This window comes from Dermacentor albipictus, chromosome 7 (assembly GCF_038994185.2).
Source record: "Dermacentor albipictus isolate Rhodes 1998 colony chromosome 7, USDA_Dalb.pri_finalv2, whole genome shotgun sequence".
Classification (NCBI taxonomy): Eukaryota; Metazoa; Arthropoda; class Arachnida; order Ixodida; family Ixodidae; genus Dermacentor; species Dermacentor albipictus.
Genome location: NC_091827.1, coordinates 25,843,072 through 25,861,744, shown reverse-complemented (window position 1 = coordinate 25,861,744; position 18,673 = coordinate 25,843,072). Strand labels below are relative to the sequence as shown.

The window sequence follows — 18,673 nt, the reverse complement described above, 5'->3', positions numbered from 1 at the left end:
AATATTTCTTAAGTATCTGCATATATAGAGTTAACTCACTCGAACTCCCACCTGTGAATCTGAACAAGTTGAGGCAGGCCTGAGTCACAGTACAAGTCCCAGTGAATTGAAACTTGTGCAAGCCTGAGGGAGTTCCAGTCAGCCAAAATAAAATGACTCCAATTGTTTTCAAGTGCATATGCCTTTATGTGAGGTTGAGTCAATGCGACGCTGAGCGAACCTGACAAATGGGGTTGAGACTATTATGATCCCACGAGTCTGAGTTGGTTGATGATTCTATCAATCTGATTGAGCCTGAGTGAGCACGAGCCCATGAGCCTGTAATTCTGAGAGATGCAGAGGAAGAAAATAAGCTTTATTAGAAAGAATGCTCCGACAGTTTTGGTTGTGGTGACCTCAGATGGTGGCTTAAAGTCAATTTTAAACTGTGTGAGGAAGGCTGGACATGGACAGAAACATACACACACACACCGAGTGCCTTAATTCGGAGAGAACTTGCTCAACTCTGATTTTGGCCAGTCTACAGGTCCAATTGATTTTCCTGCACTTTCTGAACTAGCTTAGGAGGTTCTGCACTTCACTATTAGTTTCACCAGTTCAACACGCCGGCAACTGCATGTCGCCATTTGTACCACACAGTGCAGGCTTTGTGCAGGTTGTGCCATGCCGGTTCTGCGCGAGAAAGAACTAGTTTGAACCAGCAGGAAGTACTTCCCGCAGTGCAAGGCAAAATTGAATGAGCCTTGCAGTTTGTTAGGATCCGATTCATGGCAAGTTTAAGTGCATGTAAGCCCTAAGCTAAAGGTATGTTTTCTTTAGCAAGCCAGAGTGGGTTACATTTATTTTGCCAAACTACATGTATCTGTCACAAGCTGACAGGTGTTGCAACTTACCTAAACCTCTTCGAGCTTTGTGAAGTGAAAGGTGCTGCCGTCGAAAGCCATGCAATTAGAACTGTCTTGTTGAGGCTTCCTCTTCTGGGGTATGTGCAACTTAAGCTGTTTGGGGCATGTGCAAGGATTTTGTTAAAACATGGAGACAGACTAGTCAATTGATGCCTTTCCTCTGTAGATTGTAGTTCATATTTGCCTATAGCTACACACATACAGCTTATCAGGAGATGCATAGTTTCTATGACTCACTCACAATAATCTTCCTAATACTATAGCCGCAACAGAGCGCTTTCTTCAAGTCCACTGGACACATTCTGGGCTCATGTGGGACACCACTGGTGGATCCGCCTAAAGTACCGTTAAGTCAGGTCACTGGCATGCACTTAACTGGGGACGTGGGCTGGGCAGGCAGCATAGTGCTACAGAAATCTGTATTTTCAGGGCAGTATTCGCGTCTCCAGTTTTTCCAGCGTGTACCAGAAGTGGCCGTTGATTAATGGCCTCGTTCCATTTGGACTGCAACAGTTCGTCGGAACAGGTCGGTGCCACGTCGTACGCGAGATCCGCTTCTCCTACTCCTTCAGCTTCTTGGTTCCGCTGAAGAACAGCCGCCTCTTCTGAATGAGTGAGAGACGTTGACACGTATAATGTTATCAAAGACGCTGAAATATAATCGAAAAAGCGTTCTCCAAAGTTGGGTACATCATGCATCGGCGAATGACTTTTTCGACCGCTGTTGATATACTAGCACAGACATTTTCTATTGCTAAGTATGGACAGCTGGGCTAGTTGGTTATGATTAGCATTGTAAAACATAGTTCCAGCGCACAAATGAACAAGGACGAGGAGAGAAAGAGAGAATTCCGGCGTTCGTGTTGTCTTTCTCTCCTCGTCCTTGTTCAATTGTGCGCTGGAACTACGTTTCACATTTTCTATTACGCTTTCTTTTGCGCTTTATAAAATAACTGGCGACCCTGTAACTATTATTGTGCCAGAATTTATTAAACAAAAAATAAGATCGCCAGTTATACTTTCCTTTAGGGCTACCGGGTGACCGTTTCAAAATGCGCGCCGCGACCCCTCCACCTCCCCCCCCTTTCTTCTCGGTGTTCTTTTGCAAGTTATCTATCGGGTTTTTTTTTTGTATAGTGGTCACAAAGCGCCGACGTACGCGGCAGTCAGCCTGATTTGCATGCATAGTAGCAGTGATCACGAGCCCATAATGTACCGTAGTATGTCGCCGGAAGCATGCCGAACGCACGCTGCATGCTTTCTTTTTGGCTCCGCGCATAGCATCCTGCTAGAGTGTCCAACGAACTGTTACCCTAGCTGTAGATTCCTTTAGAACGCGCGGTGCCTTTTCGACAAGGCGATTACAATGCGGCTTCGACAACTACCCACGCCCCATGACTTGTAAACGAAACCTAACCAAGCAATTTGGCGCGCGTTTTGAATTCGCCACATTAAGATATGCTATAATTCATTATGCACGTTCGAGGGATTGAGGCGCGTTAACACCGTGATTACGGAGTATCCGGCTACCTAACAGGAAAAACAAACACATGGACAAAAGTTTAGTGTGTAAAGAATGCGCGCGTCGCGAATCGCCAGCATGCGTGATATGACACGGCTTGTTTTTTTTTTTTTTCGAAATCGCGATCGAAATACGCACGCGGACTATTATCGTGTATCAGAACAGCGCCTCGTTCGTAGAGCTTGGGAGGCGCTCGCAGGCGCTTGGAGAAAGCGAGGGTCAACCCCCGGTCTTCATTGCACCGGATGGCACCGGCTTGCCGATCCTCCGCCGTCTGCTTCCGGACAACGGCGGCCGACGTCTATTTGACATCGCGCGGTAGCCGTTTTTATGAGGTCAACGAAACAGACGGCGGCGTCGCGCGCCGGCTTTCTGGATTTGGAACAGACGGCGTTCACAGACACACACAAGCAGCAGCAAGTGCTCGGAGAACGCTGCCAGCAAGTCTTGAGAAGATATGTGGAAGAACATATTCGGCCGGTCGACGACAGCCACTTACGTGAGTGCAATCGACGACCGAGGTGCATGCGTCTGTCCGTAGCTGAAAGGGCGTGGAAATGAGCGTGTGCTTTGTGTTGCGTGGCCGGCTTAAAGAAAAAAAAATGCGCCTCCACTGCGGTTGTGGAACAGACGTAGAATCAATCGCTCTTCACTAGTTCCGGAAACGATGGACGTTAGTACGTCGGGTGTAAAACGCAGCCGTTTCCAGTTTTTTACTACGCGACCGGTGTGCAATGCATAATAAACATATCACTCTCAGTGGCCCACACAGCTCCTGACAAATCTCCTCGTTTGACCTCTTTTGGGCCGACTTTGTTTCCCTGTCAACCTGTCAGCTAACATTGTAGACTAAACAATGTTCGTTTCTTTTTCTTTTGAGTCGTTTTGTGCATACATCGCCAGGCGCAGGTGCAACACCCCCCCAAAAAAAGGGTCAACCAAGCGTTGAGTCTAGAGAAGACAAGGTCGACATGTGTACATGGTGGTTCAGACGATTTGATAAATTAAGGTTGCTTATACATGACTATTCTGTCTCTTATTCATGCTCATTGTTGACTCATTTTGCATCTTCGTATATAATATTTAAAGCACAGTTATGTCTCTTGAATGTCTCGAAGTAAAAGAGAAAAGCACGTTCCTCTTGCATTCAGACAGTGTATACCATTACACCCAGCACCGTTTCTCAGCAAAGACTCGCTTTTTGATGGGAAGTCAGTATGATATTTTAAAATAATTTTCGTGTACAAGATGTTTCACACCCGAGCGATCCATAGCGGTCTCTTAATAGAGGCCTGTGTTACAGCAGTAGTATCTATAGCACTCTTCCAGGCCCATGCATACAATTAAAGGCGCTCTTGAGGCAGTAGTGCTGCTTGAAAATTATTAATTGAATGTTTTATGTTTATAAGTAATCTATATGTATAGCACATCTCACTGAAGTCATTGCCATTGTTTGATTGAAAGTACGGTGTATGTTTTATTAATTTACACAGTGATCAATTTTAGGCCTCTATACAGCCATGCTGCATCTACTCATCGTTATTCATCAGTCCACTGATTGTGGAATACCACTTTTTGGCGCTCTTTGGCCATAACTTGCCCTTGCTCCATCAAACACTATACATCATCAATTATGTCGAGCCCGTTTTCTTTAGCGCCAACACTTGGTAGACTTTTTCTTTTTCTGACTAAGAGGTCAGGTGGGCCAACCTCGGAAATAGCACAGACAATTTTTGACGAAGTTGGCGCTAATTACACCCATACCATTATTTTTACCTACTCTGACTGTGTAAGTTATAAGATTACCAGATAAGCCAAACCCATATGAAGTCAGCTAAGACGACCTTGTCTTCAATAATATGCATACAGCTGAGTGGAGCAGAACACTGTACAATGATACTGTGATTTGGCCTCTGTGCCGTGTTGGGGACTTGCTACCTACATCTCCAACAGCTGGGTGTGCTGCAGAACAAATAACTTTCCGATTCATGCTTCTTTTGTCTGTGATATAGTACTCTCTTATCTTATCTGTGCTTGCAGAGAAACAGCTGGACAAAAACACATGGCAATCATGTCTTTGAATTGGCACAGACTTTGAAGTTGCTTAAATAAACAAAACAACTTTATTAGCGATTTGGTAACAAAACGTCAAGCCCTTATGGACACAGAAAATGCTAATGACAAGTTTATAGGGCTGTCAGCTGTTGGAGGGACTGGCGTGCAGGCTGCTGTTGCAGTTTTTGTTCATTGCCACCACTTGGGAACGCACTTCTGCGAAGGTGTCGTCGCAAAAATTGCGGAGCTCTTGTGAGACAGAGTCTTCGGTTGCAGCGAGGTATCCTTCGTTGTCTACGTGTACAAGGAGCAAAAAAAGAAAGGGATAGTCGAATAAGTTGTTTTGAAGTGCTTTTGCTGGCCATAAGATTTAAAAAATCATAAAAACTTACTTTTCATTATTAGATGCCCCGACAGCTCACAGAGAGCAACGTTGAATGCAGACTCATCTTTTGCACCTAAAATGTGCAACACAAGACACTCAGCATGAAATCACAAAGAACGCAGTGATGCAGTCTCACCGTAGCAAGAATGGCGTGCCCACAGGAATACACGAACCACTGGTTGTTCAACGCCATCTATATTGTCCGATTTAAAGCTTGTACCCCTCGTCACAAACAGGTTATGAGCTGTAGAAGTGTTTAGCAGCATCTGGACAAGTATCATCAGTTCCCTAAAACACATTTAAAAAACAGCACAAAATTAGATTTTTGCGATTAATTTCGTCGATGTGATTTCTTCATTCTATAATACTGTCAGCCATTACAAATTACAAAGTGGGATAATGCAACATTAAGTACAAGTTTAATGTGCAAACAATTTAGGTACTATATAATGCTAGAATTAAATGGAAACATGAGGAAATAAGCTAGGAGGCGCATTTTTCCTTTTCATGTTTGTCTCGGTGCATTGCACTACTGCAACTCCTTCGGAGACACTTAATTCTAAGGCTAGAGCACATTTAGCTCCCTGTCACACCATAATAGCAGAGCACAGTTTGGAGTGCAATTAAACATAAGTAGTGCTACTTGGGGTTATGTTCCATTCTGGCATGATATATGTAGTATGCAAGTCAACAATCTATAGAAGAAATTTAAAGTTTAAATAAGTACTTCAATGTTCACTTACTAATTCAAACCACATTAAAATACATTGTAATCTAGATGCTTACTATAGTAACTACTATATTACAGGTTTGAAGGTGCCAAGTACATTTGCATACTATAGTGCTAATGAGCAGATATGTCTGAATATCAGTTTATAGCATCTGTGCCATCTTTTCTTTAAAATGCGTCAGTTGCACAGCAGTGCATAACCATCAATGGCAATGCACTATGTTCCTTTATAGTCCTTGCGGTAGCAAATGTACAAGTTCATGTTGGATATTGCATAGGAAAATTACCCTTAAAATGCCACATTCACACGTCGCTATCAAATGCCCACTAGACTAGACAACTGAATGAATGTTCATGCATAAAGCTGCATGGGCAGTTTATTTTACTCACTGAATAACAGTTTCCTTGTTGTCTTTAGTCACTTGAAAAACAAATCCCTTGGCAGGATAGTCTACGATTTCGTAGCATTCGCTCCACAGGTGGTTGACCCTCTGCATAAACGGGGATGTACTGTAAGTACCTTAAGCATCTAATACAGTCAGATAAGAATGTTACAGAATAAAGTAGGTAAGTATACAATTTGGCTGGCCATGCTTTACTTCAATGAACATTCTATTGCTATAATGAAAGCAAGAATTCAATGTCGAAGACAATATAGGTAGCAGCGAGGCAGACCGTGGTTCACTCACAGCATAAGATGTCTGTTTTCGATAGCAAAAATTGTCAAATACTCAGCGAGAGCAACTCGAAAACGGCTACATTCAAGATTTTTTTCTCTCACCAATATGGCAACATACACTTATATCCGATACTTTAACAAAGATATTTTTGAATCAGATGTCACTAACAAGGTTTGACTGTACAATCTAAGTGACAAAGCCACGAACTCACAGCTGTTTCAATGTAAAGCCTATGTTCCAGGTAATAGAGGTGGAAGTGGTGGTGATTCACCGAGGCATGGCCACCAAGGCTGTTGAAACCAAGACGGAAATTTCTGAAAACAGTCCAAATTCCACTTCATCAAGAACAATATTTTTCTTTCAGGCCACTCGGTGTCAACAAAAATCTATACATTCAATTTATTCACTGAGAATGTAGCTTTGGTAAACTCTGCATAGACTACGATAAGCTAAAAATCTGTTTACTTAAAACACATGCCCTTTTCTGCGCAGAACAATGCGGTGAGAAAAATGGCTGAAGACAGCACATTGATGAGGCATGTATAAATTAAAGGTGCCACCATAAGATGGCATCACCAATGCAATCATACATTTGCAGTCATGATATCATGGATTTTCATTTTGCTAAGTACTCTTTCCCTGCTAACTTTGTTTGCAGTGTATTCATTGGCTTGGCCATACTTCATTTACGGAGGGATGAAATTGCCTTCTGTACATATGTGCTTGTATAATAACCCACAATACTGTTAATATGCACATTCGATTCAACTTTGAACTATCGCACAAAAATCTCTGGTCTCTGGGACTCGGAAATGAAACAAGTCCAATGTATTTTTCCAATGCTTCATTTAGATACAGTAGCTGTAATCACTTACGGGCTGCCACTTAGTAGCACCATATCAATTGCCAGACGCAGTGACACGGGCGTGAGTATCTGTTCAGGATGAAGGTGAGTGGTACAACACAAATTAGCCAAACCAATGACTCAAGCAAAAAATGTGCAAAAGAATAGAAAAGTGCGTGTGCAAATAAACACACACACAAAAAAAATGACCCCGAGAAAGTGAACATGCTCTCTTAAGAGGAAGCTTTAGCTCGGGTGCTACTATCTAAATACATGCAAAAAGAGAATTCGTTTTTATCAGCAACCACTGCATCAAATTTGATGAGGTTTGCTGCATTTAAAAGAAAAACTTAAAATCTAGTGACTGTTGGTTTTGAATTTTCAATTTACGTCGTCAATATTTGATTAAAAATTGGCAAAAATCGAAAATTTTCAAAAAACGAAACTATGAAGTTAACAACTCTAACTCAACAACGAAAAACGATAATACAATGCTGTGAATTGCATCTAACAGCACATCTAAAGCGGACAAAATTGATATGTCATACATGAATATAAAAAAAGCTTAGTTATATGGAAATACAGCTTTTGCAGAACCCTTGTGAACAAGGTAGCAAATTGACGTAAGATATAACATGACAGATCGAATTTGTTCGCTTTTAGCGATCTAATGGATGCCGTTTACAGAACCGCGATATCTGCTCTTGATGCAGAGCTATGAATGTGTAAACTTGGTGCTTCTATTTTTTTTAAACTACCGGATTTTTGAAAATTCACTTAACAGAATTCAGGGCCTAAATCGAAATTCCGCCTCCACCAGTCACTAGAATTTAACTTGCTCTTTTAAATGCAACCAATTTCATTAAAATCGGCCCAGGGGTTATATCAGAAAAACGTTTTTGCGTTTTACGTGCATTTGAATAGGCCGCGTCGGAGTTGGGCCCGAGCTAAAGCTTCCTCTTAACATGCAAGTCAAGAAACAGAACAATTTACGAAATGAAGTATTTAGATAAATTCGAGGGGTTATGTCTTGAAGCACACCACAAGCAGTATCACAAACCTGTGGCAGACAGTTGTACAGGCTGGGAACTAGCAGAGAATTGCAGTACTCAACCGGGCTGACATTGATCACCACCCAGTGCCCCACCTGCAAGACAAGGCCTATAGATAACGAGAAACAATGCAGGAGGCATAGGCTATTGTACCTAATTAAAACAGCCGATTCCACTGCTTACTTCTTTTGCACTGTCTTGTTCTTTGTTAACATTCTTCAGAGAAAACAGCATCTGGCAGAAGGAAAAAAAAAAAAAAACAGTTCGTTGATTGCTTAAGGGAACATACATTAAATGCAAGGAATTATTGTGACGGTCGTCTAGCTGTCTGCTCATATTCAAGAGTGCAGCTGTGCAACTTTGTTAAATGATTGTGTAATTCTTTCTAGACAAAGATAAGGACATGCATGAAATTATAGAGGCACAAGCTATGGGGTGGAATAGTGAAAGGTGTTAGCACAGCGTCTGTCGACCCGCTTGATAAAGGGACGTCGTTTTCAAAAGGAGCGGTACAATGCTTTGTCCATAAGTGGCACGGTTGCACATGATGTATCAATGTATGAATTTTCCTGAGAATGAACTGTTAGCGGATTGTAGTGTCTGTATCTCCCGTTTGTCCTTGTCTGCTAGCGCTAAAATGTTATCCAAGTTCTTTATGATCTACATACCGCTGTTTTACGAATATAACGCAAGCTATTTTTTCGAAATTCTCAGCCTCAGTGGCCCCAGAATGTGCCTCGAGTTATGTTTGTTGTGTGAAATGAATATAACAGAATTAAAAAAATATATATATTTCATTTTTACATGCCTGCTGTTGTTTCACCTCATGCAAGAGCAGTGAGTGGGAAGTTGCTACTGTATATTTTGCGCTGTCATAAGTGTAGTTATGACATATTAATCTCAATCTTGCTTTGTGTAACGTAGGACGACGCCTTACTTGCCGACACTGACAAAGACATCGGCACTTGTCTTTTCACTTTATTTTGCAGTTTGCAGTAATGATTAATGAAGCCCAGCAACCATCTCTGTTTACGCACTGTTTCCTGTTTGTGGCATCACTTTTCATTATAAATGTAATATATATTTCTTTCTGTGAGACCAAAGCTCCCCCATCGTATTATATTTGCGGTCATGTTACATGCAAATATGGTATGCAGATAGACTTGCGAGTCATCTCGGTGCCAGCCGTAAGTCTGAGTGAGTCAATGCAAGCATGAGTGCAAGTCAATGCAAGCATGAATGCGAATCCAAGCGAGTTGAAGTCTGAATCACACATAGTTCCAATTGTCTTTCAGTTCACGAGAGTAGGCTGCACCTACCCACGATCACCTAACGACTTAAATGGTGGTTCCATGAATTTGAGTGACAAGTATGACTATCCAAGCTTGTGATTCTGATGGCACATTCGACTGTCCTTCGAGAGTGTTGTCAAAGTGCTCTCATGGTCGTGTCAAGCAACACTGAAGCCTTATTAAACAGGCAAAGTACTTTAGTAACATTATTCTGGTTCTGTTAACACTACAGGAATGTACTTATTGAAGCTTTGCAGAATTGCCTGGAATCAATCAGTTGAACGTGCCTTCAGTGAGCTTGTCCAAGTCTGACATTGTTGAGTCTAGAGTCTAATGCAAGTTCAGCAAGGTTAGATTTATGGCTAGTTTGAGTCTGTGTAATCCCGGCTGAGTTGAATGTGGGTAAGTCTGAGTGAGCCCTATGCCAAAGCTACATTTTGCGAGGGAGTCTGAGTGAGTTTTGTTTATTTTGCCGAACCACCTGGATCTGTCACAAGTCGACAGGCATCGCAACTTACCTCTCCCTCTTTGAGCTTTGTGAAGTTGAAGATGCTGCCGTCAAATGGCATGCAAATGGAACTGACATGTTGAGGCTTCCTCCTTTCCTGGGCTCTCTTTGTGTTGAGCTGTTGGGCAAGTGAAAAGATTTTGTGAACACACAGCGATGCAGCTCACTCTACTCATGGCTTTCCTGCACAGATTTGCCTGAAACTACACGCACACATGCAGCCTATGAAGAAATGCGTAGAGGTCATAACTCTTTCTCAACTGCTTTACTGTTACTATCACTGCAACACAGTGACTTTTCAGAGTCTACTGGACACACAACATTCTGGGCAAGTGTGATATGTCAGCCCGTTAAAGAAACTTAAAATATGGAATGCCAATCCATAGTGCTTGCAAACACTTGAGTAGCTAGCCTGTTAATGTGCTTGTAGATTTTCTTTTGCAGCACACGAGTCAAACATTTTTCTCAGTGAAGTTTACGTATCGCTATAGCTTGCGAATCTCTTCAACCAGGCGTGCTCTGTCAACTTCGAGTTTCTAGCGCTACTGTAAGGTCCGCTCTTCAAGCTGTAATTGCTGCTTTCTCATTTCGAGTTTTGCTGTATTTTTATGTAGACAGTGACTGACAAACTCTCATGAATGACACGCATAGATTACAATATACAAGTTTACAGGCACTCTAATCCAATTTGGAGCCTCATTAGGGCTGAAAAATAATAGTTCTAGTGAACTGCAATGATGGCTCGGTGGTTGTCGTACTGCACTGCTGAGGTCGAGGCTGTCGGTTCAATCCTGGCCACGACGACTGCGTTTTGGTGGGGGCAAAAAATGCAAAAATGCTAGTGCAGCGTGCATCGGGTGCATGTTAACAAACAAAAAAAAAAAAACAACAGATGGTTATAACTAATCTGGAGTACTCCACTACAGCGTGTCTCATGATCATATGGTGGTTTTGGCATGTAAAACCCCCAAATCAATTGATTTTGTTGTGCTACATGCAGTGAACAGTAATAGTCTAATGGGTACACCATTTGACCTATCATATTTTGATACTCACACTAATTTTCATCGCCTATTCTAATTGTGCAAGCATCGGCAGAGATAGCTTACAAGAATCAGGACAAATGACATGAAGTAATTAACGTACTAATTAACATAACTTACTCAACGGCAGTATTACGTTCCTGCTAGGATTAACAGTTTACCTGCGCCACGAATCCGTATTTCCCGGGCAGTATTCGCGTCTCCAGTTTTTCCAGCTTGTACCAGAAGTGGCCGTTGTCCATGGCCTCGTTCCATTTGGACTGCAACAGCTCATCGAACCGGGTCGGCTTTGGCTCACGGCTCGGCGCCACGTCGTACACGAGATCCTCCTCTCCGTACTCAAACTCCTTCAGCTTCATGGTTCCGCCGAAGAACAGCCGCCTCTCCTGAATGAATGAACGAATGAATCAATGAACGCGAGACGTTGCAACACGTTACACGTTCGAAAAAAGCGCTCGCGAAGCTTGAATGATCGCGCGTCGTCCAATGACCCCCCCTTACGGAAGTGCTTTTGTGATCCGAAACGGAGGAGAACACCTTCAAGGTAAGAAGCGAGAACAGCAGCTGCTGTTCCTTGAGCAGCCCTCGCCGTCAAAGGCCAACTGTTCGTCGCTAGCCGGCGTCACGGCTTGTTTTTTGAAATCACGACCGCCGGCTAATCACAGCGCTAGCGGAGTAGCGCCACGTTCGCGTTCGAAGAACTCGGGGGAGCCGTTGTGTGATCCACTCGCCGGCGTCCGGAGAAAGCGAGGGAGCAAGCCGGGTTTTTTTATTGCACCGGCTGGCCACTGTGATATGCATCGATTTGCTTGCTCCCTCCTCTGTGGCCGCTTGTGCGGGTCCTTTTCCTCGGCCCTTTCCTTCCGGCCGATGTCCGTTCCACACCGCGCGGTAGCTTGTTTACGAGGTCAATGAAAGGGACGACGCCGGCTCTCGGGATTTACAACAGACGACCTTCACGCCAGCAGCGGCGACCATACGGTGAACATCGCCAGCGAATCTCGTGAAGATGTGGAAGAACATATTCGGCCGGTCGACGACCATCTACGTGAGTGCCGAAGCGCATGCAAACGAGATGCACAGATATCTCGTCCGCGGGTGAAAGGGAACGGAATGAGCACGTGCGTTGTACTGCGTAGCCGGCGCAAAAAGAAAAAGAAAAAGAAGTGCGCCTCTGCTACGGTGGCAAAATAAACGTATACTCTTCGCAAGTTTGGTTAACGATTCTGCAAAACGCAGCCGTTTCGACGGTCTCACCGCGGGACCGGCGCGCAAGTGCATGAGAAACATCTCTTCCAAACCGTGCCTCGAGTACGTAGCTCCCTACAAATCTCTCGTCCGAGCTCTTTTTGGGGCCGACTTTGTTTGTTCCCCTGTCAACCTGTCAGCAGAGTGGACAGACGATACGCGCCTTCCATGCTTCCAACTTCTTTTGTACGCACATCGCCAAGCGCCGGCATAACCAAATATATATATATATATATACACATATATAGCCGTGTGCGCGGCAGACTCGCCTGTTTCGTACCGGGGCCGCGCTGACAGTCTGCATGTGACAAAGCGCGAACAGCTGTGCGCCTTTGTTCTAAACACTGCAATTGGTGGGCCGGAGCACCCGCGGACTCGTTGTACTACGTACCAGCGGTCGGGCGATCTGCGTCGCGTATATGCATATGCGATATCCCGGAGGTTTGGTACAACGCGATTACGAGACGCTCTCGCCCGCGAGACACGGCCCCCGTTTCCTCGTTCTCCGATAAAAACGTCGGGAACGCGAAAGAAAAGCAAGAGATAAACGCAGAGGCGGTGGGAGTCTGTACTCGGGCGTCCACGGCGCAACTATGGGCGAATCGAGCAAGTGTTGCGAGAAAAAGAACAACGGCAGTAACAATGGTCGTGGGACGCACTTCGGCGCGACGTCTACGACGTACGGGTCGGTGAGTTTGTGGTTTTTACCACGCCGGAAATCCGTTGGAACGTCGCACTCGATATTCGGAGCCGGGAACACTCGACAAAGTGACACATTTGTTGCGGTTTTGCACTATTTGCCAAAGCTAGCCAAATGCGCACGTGGGTCAGGGGATGTATTGTAGGGCACTGAGACTCAGCTGTGGGTGATCCGAGTCGCAGTGAAAGTAAAGTAAAACGGGCTGGTAAACAGCTTGGCCTTCAGGACGCACCCCTCAGCTCTGTTGTTAACCACTGTTCGTGATAAGTGCCACGGCGGCATCTTGCACATTTTGATGCGCTTGCAAACTTCGCTCGGCAATGAGGCACACGTGGCTCACTGAAAACTTCACAAAGCACTAGCAGGTATGTGAACCTGCGATAAAGAAAACTCGTTAGCATAGACCGGAAGTATCACTTTACATTAGGATAAGCTCCTTTTGTTCTCTTATCAGAGACAGAAACGAGAAACCAAAAAAATATTAGAGATACCGTATGCTATTCATCCTTTCTATAGTTCTCCTTGCAAACCTTTCCTACTTTTGTCATTTATCGAGTGTTAGTCTCAGTGGCTATGGTGTTCCGATGCCGAGTGCAAGGTTACAGGTTTGACTCCCACCTACCACATCGCAATGAGGGTGAAATGCAAAAATGTCTTGTGTACTTAAGAGTTAGGTACATGTGAAATAACCCCTGGTAGTTTATTTCAGAGCCAGCCCTCCGCTACAACGTCACTCAAAGCATCTGCGCTCATCACATAGCAGATTTTTTTTAACAGTACAATGCGGGACAAAGAGGCACAGGGACAGAGCACTTTGTTCTGTTCCTCATTCCTTCGTCTTGTGTTGCACTATTAAAAGAACCTGCCGAGTGACAGGATGTAGCAATCAACCCAAACGAACAGGCTGCTGTGTATTTGCTTTGAGATTCGAAACCCTACAGTTTGATTTGACTTTCTAGCGAAGATAACATGACGTGTTCGCTGCAGATGGAAGTGGCCGACAATCCAACAGCGGGTGTATCGGAACAAGCCCCAGACGTACGGGCAGGCGGTGACCAGAGAGAAATTGAGGATATCGAACTGGCAGCAGGCCTCGCACGGGACAATGACAGCATCGTGTGGGACCCAAAGCCTTGCAACTGCGTTGCCGACGGACCGAAGTGCCGCGAGTGCTTGGGAGCAGGGAGGAATGCCGTAAAAGTGCAAATGGAGTCTTGGTCCGTGGAGAAGACTGTGATATTTGGCATAATCCTCGGCGCTTTCTTCATCTGGGCAGTCGTGTTTGGCATCTGCCTCAACGTGTTCAAGCTCTAAAGTGCAGTGTCATTGTAAATGTCTGTGTTGCACATTAGATCTTTAGCTGAAGTGAAATCATAATGGAACTACGATGCTGTCTGTCCAGTGAACTATTGGTGATTAGCTGCAAAGCCAACTGTCACTTTTATGCCAAAGGTTGTTTTAAGTTTCACTGCCAAAGCCATGAGCAGTGTGTTGTGCAGGGTAACCAATGGATAAGGTCGCACATGTTGTGTTCTGCTTAGCTGAGGAGAGTGTGTTGGGAGGCTAGTTGGTAAGACATACTATTGGGAACTTAAACTGCGCTAGGGACAAGACACTGAAGTGGAAGAAGACGGGACAAAGACTACCAACTGGTTTATTGAAACCACATTAAGCTGCATTATGGACAAGATACCGAAGTAGAAGACGGGACGAATGCAGGTTAACAACTGGTTTATTGAAACTTGTGGTTTCAGTAAACCAGTTGCTAGTCTGCGTTTGTCATGTCTTCTTCCACTTTGGTGTTTCGTTCCAGCGCAGTTTAAGTCTCCCAAAGTACTACTTAGTTGAGTTTCTGCTTTGTTTTGTGTACATGTACCAATGACTGGAAAAAGATTAAGCATTGTGAAACTTTCACTGTGCAGCATGGAAGTGGTAGCTGCAATATGGTAGCAGCACAGAGATGTGCATATTGCAACTTTTGTATATAATACGGGTGCACCTGCTCTCAGGCATTTGTCTTTTAATGGCCCTAGTGTTATATATGCTTTCTTGCAGTTGGAATTAACAGTAAGGTCCACTGCTAACGGGAATGCACAGCTAATATGCTGCCGTCAGTTATCACTTTGATATCCCACACAAGTGCATGGAATAATATTTCGTGTAAAAAATGCACATTTGATTGATTATACATACTGCTTCTTTTTAGTTAAGTGTTGCCTTTAACAGTGGACTATAATGTACATTTTGGGACCCCTGTATGGAGTCTGTATCAGGCAGCTTTTGCAACAGAACTGCCATTTGGCCGTGAACTTGCAAAGATTTTAAATGCGAAGTGGAAAATTCGGTGGTGTGGCCAGAGGTGCTGCAAGAAGTGACATGGTGACAGCCAATCAGAGGGGGCGCATGGGCCACTGAGTTCCTTGAAGCACCACCAGATGGAGCTCACCTCTACGCATGCACCGCACAGCCGGCCAGGCGGGGCAAAGAAAAAGAGAACTAGAAAGCTCGCCGTCGCGCATAGCATTCACCAGTAAAGATTACGGTTGCGTAAGCTGCGGCAACTGTGTGGCCGGTCTATATACAGCACCTGTAGCATCGCGGCGCAGCCAGATGGTGCACTGATTTCGGTAAGTTCAGTCATTCACTGCGATAAACGACCCTTTGATCTTGTTCAGTATCTGTGCCCGGCCCCTTTTAGATGTCCACACAATTACACCAACAAGGCCGTGGGGTGATCGGAGATATGTCGCAATGCTTTTGCATTCATTTATGTAGGAATACCTAAGTGGCCTTCAATGTTTTTATTTTCATTTCTGAATGTCTCAGAAATATTAGTTTTAATCAGTTGTATACATTGCATGTTTTAGCAGGATCTCAGGACGAAAATACAAAGCATTGGTGCTGACATCTGGTGGTGGTGTGTTGAAACCAGGGCTTGTATATTGTAAGAATCTGTTCCAGTCGACTTTATTCAATTCTTATTTTCCAGTGCTCATGACTGGCCAATTTTGGTGATAACATAGGCAGTGCACTACTTGGATCACTGACGAAGCTCAAGAAGTAAAAGAATTAGAATAGAATCGGTGCATCATACTGGTCCAAAATGGGCCAGAACGCTTTGTTCTTGTATGGTGCTTCTTGAAATAAAAAGTGTAGTATTAGAGAATTAGCATAACTGCAAATACCTTTGCGCCAGCACAGAAAAGTATGCATCTTCAGAATGCAATAAAAAGGCCGATGAAATGTGGTTGAATACTTAATCACAAGATATCGCAACTGGTGCTTCAATTTACAGCTCCGTCTCGGTATTTCCTTACAGCGTTTACATGCCAGCTAAAATTGTCCATTGCGCCAGGAGCATCACAGAAATTTTGTCCCATTTTGCATTGTTTTGTTTGCACCATGTTATTGGCTTAACTGCTTCTGCTGTGAGAAACAATGACTAATTTTGACTATCTTAAATTACCTTATATAATGGAACCTGTGGCAAAGAACAAAGGGAGCACATTTTGAACTTTTTGCAATCCGTGATCGTTTACCGTTGTGATATCTTCAATATAAAAAGATCTTATTTTCAAAGTATGATCCATTTGTTTAAACAATGGGAGACCCTGAATACCTGTAAATCATTGTTTTTACTGTCTTCAAGTATCAGAGTTGGGCCCTAGCTTCAGCTTCCTCATAGATCAAGCTTCAGCTATCTATATTGTAGGGACAACGGAGCACTGGCTGAATGTGCTCATAATTGAGAATTGTGACTTGTAGATAAAAATGAAACTGGACGGGATGCGATGAATTTTTGAATAATAAATTTTACCTGTTCCATGATATAATATGCAAGTTTTAATTTCAGAATGTGCTGTGTATGTGTTTGAGCGAATTGCATAAACTGTTTTGATCAGTTTGTGAAATGCGAGTTTTTATATATACAAATAAATAAAGTAGCTCCTGACACCTCTTCAACTGTTGATGACTCAATATGCAGCAGTGAAAAATAGCAAGTTTCTGCTGGAATTACAGCGCACAATTCAGTTTAATATATCAAACCATATCTTGCAGTTACACCACCTACCCAATCTGCATTTCTGCATGCTATCTACCCTTAGACATTTTGCAGACATTCCACAAGGAACACAAAGTGACCATAGAATATAATTATGTGACACTTGCTTATCACACTTCTATATTGTGATACAGTTGGTTTTTCTGCCATGATAATTTATTTTAAACAACCGGAAAATATACACTAGGCACTGTAACGCAAACTGGTAAAAAGAAACAATACCTATGCCTTTCTCTTTTTTTATCTCTCTGTGAAAGAGAGAAACAAGGAAAGGCAGGGAGGTTAACCGGGCAGACGTGCGCAGTGCTACCCTGCGTGGTGGAAGACAGGATGAAGGATTAAAGTGCAGTAAAGGTTGTGAACTTGATTTGTGTCTTGCTTGAGCATGCTGGGGTGGGGAGGCTAGCGTTGCAACATTTCGCAAGACATTCTCAACCTCTTGAGATCTACAAGGTCACTGAACCCCAAACCCTCGTAAGTATGCATGTGCCATTAGCGCAGGAATCATGACCGTAAAAGCAGGCACCAGTGTGAATGCAGCGGTGATTTTAACTTTAGGATACTAGTAACGTCATCAGCCTATTTTCAACTAAACTACAGGGCAGAGGTCTGTTCGAGATATCTCGAATTATCCCTGCCAAGGGTCAACCAAGGCAATCTCTTGCCTGCAGTACTCCTTATCTCTCAATCTAATCCTCTGCTACTCTTTACTGCATTTCTCTTCCCTTGGCAACCATTTAGTTAAGCCATAGAATAAGCCACCAATTATATCTGCTGTACACATCGTGACACGTGCCTTACTCCACTAGTGCTAATCTCAACTGTAATGTAATCTACTGACGTGAGTTTCAATTTCATACAGCTGTCTTTTCTATGTCGGCCTTACAGCTGCCATTGTCTGTTCTACTGCTAATTGTGCAAGCCCTTGGCTTGCTTTGTTATCCTACAAGTCTATAATAGCTCATTGTTGGCACAATGCAGTGATAACTGTTTTCATGAGACGTCAGGAAGCTGTCATTCAAGGCTTGGAAGTGCCATCTAAATGCACTCTCACCTTTTCTTTAGGTAGATTCATCCCATTTAGTTCTGTATTGTAAATTTTCAATTGGAAAAAATTGTCCCCCCTAGAACAAAATGCTATCACATTGCCCAATTCCCAGTTTTCAGGCATAAAATTACTTGCTGCAGCAGTGAACGCTGTGGTTTTCGGCATCGTTTTACGCAGGTGACAAAAATGATATTACAGGCCTCTTTATTAGCACGTAACCAATGCATAGAAGTTGTTACCATATTCAAGGCACAACAGTACAAGCGCACACTTTTGCACACCTTAAATCATAGAATCATAGCATCACTAATCATAGAATGAGCTCACTACTAAAAGATGTCTCGCGAATTACATGGCACTGAATATTTTTCGAATCCTTCAACTATAAGTAGAGTTACTGCACCAATAACTGGCTTTCTCCCTCCTTTCGTCTCTGCCAGCATGCTGGAAGTTAGACAGCACAGAAGCCAAAAGGGCAAAGAAAGCCCCGGCCAAAAGTTGAGTGTCCCGGCAGCAATAGGGCTGGTCACAGCACCCCGTGTTGGCTGCAGTCGACTAAACTACACAGGATGCTGCTGCCATCTTGGAGGCCACGCGC

The 18,673-nt window shown here is 43.6% G+C and overlaps 1 protein-coding gene and 1 pseudogene across 2 annotated transcripts; one reads left to right on the top strand and one right to left on the bottom strand.

The window, feature by feature from the left end:
* Positions 1 to 4,527: 4,527 nt before the first annotated feature.
* Positions 4,528 to 18,673, bottom strand: part of LOC139047753 (uncharacterized) — an 85,454-nt pseudogene continuing 71,308 nt past the window's right edge.
* Positions 11,554 to 16,927, top strand: LOC139047756 (uncharacterized). 2 transcript variants are annotated; one of them, XM_070521778.1, is made up of 2 exons: positions 11,554 to 12,064; positions 13,952 to 16,927. In XM_070521778.1, the coding sequence occupies exons 1-2, from the start codon at positions 12,026 to 12,028 to the stop codon at positions 14,276 to 14,278; spliced, it is 366 nt and encodes a 121-aa protein (XP_070377879.1). In that variant the 5' UTR covers positions 11,554 to 12,025; the 3' UTR covers positions 14,279 to 16,927. The 2 variants fall into 2 exon arrangements, with proteins under 2 accessions (XP_070377879.1, XP_070377878.1); XM_070521777.1 differs by lacking the exon at positions 11,554 to 12,064 and adding an exon at positions 12,670 to 12,953.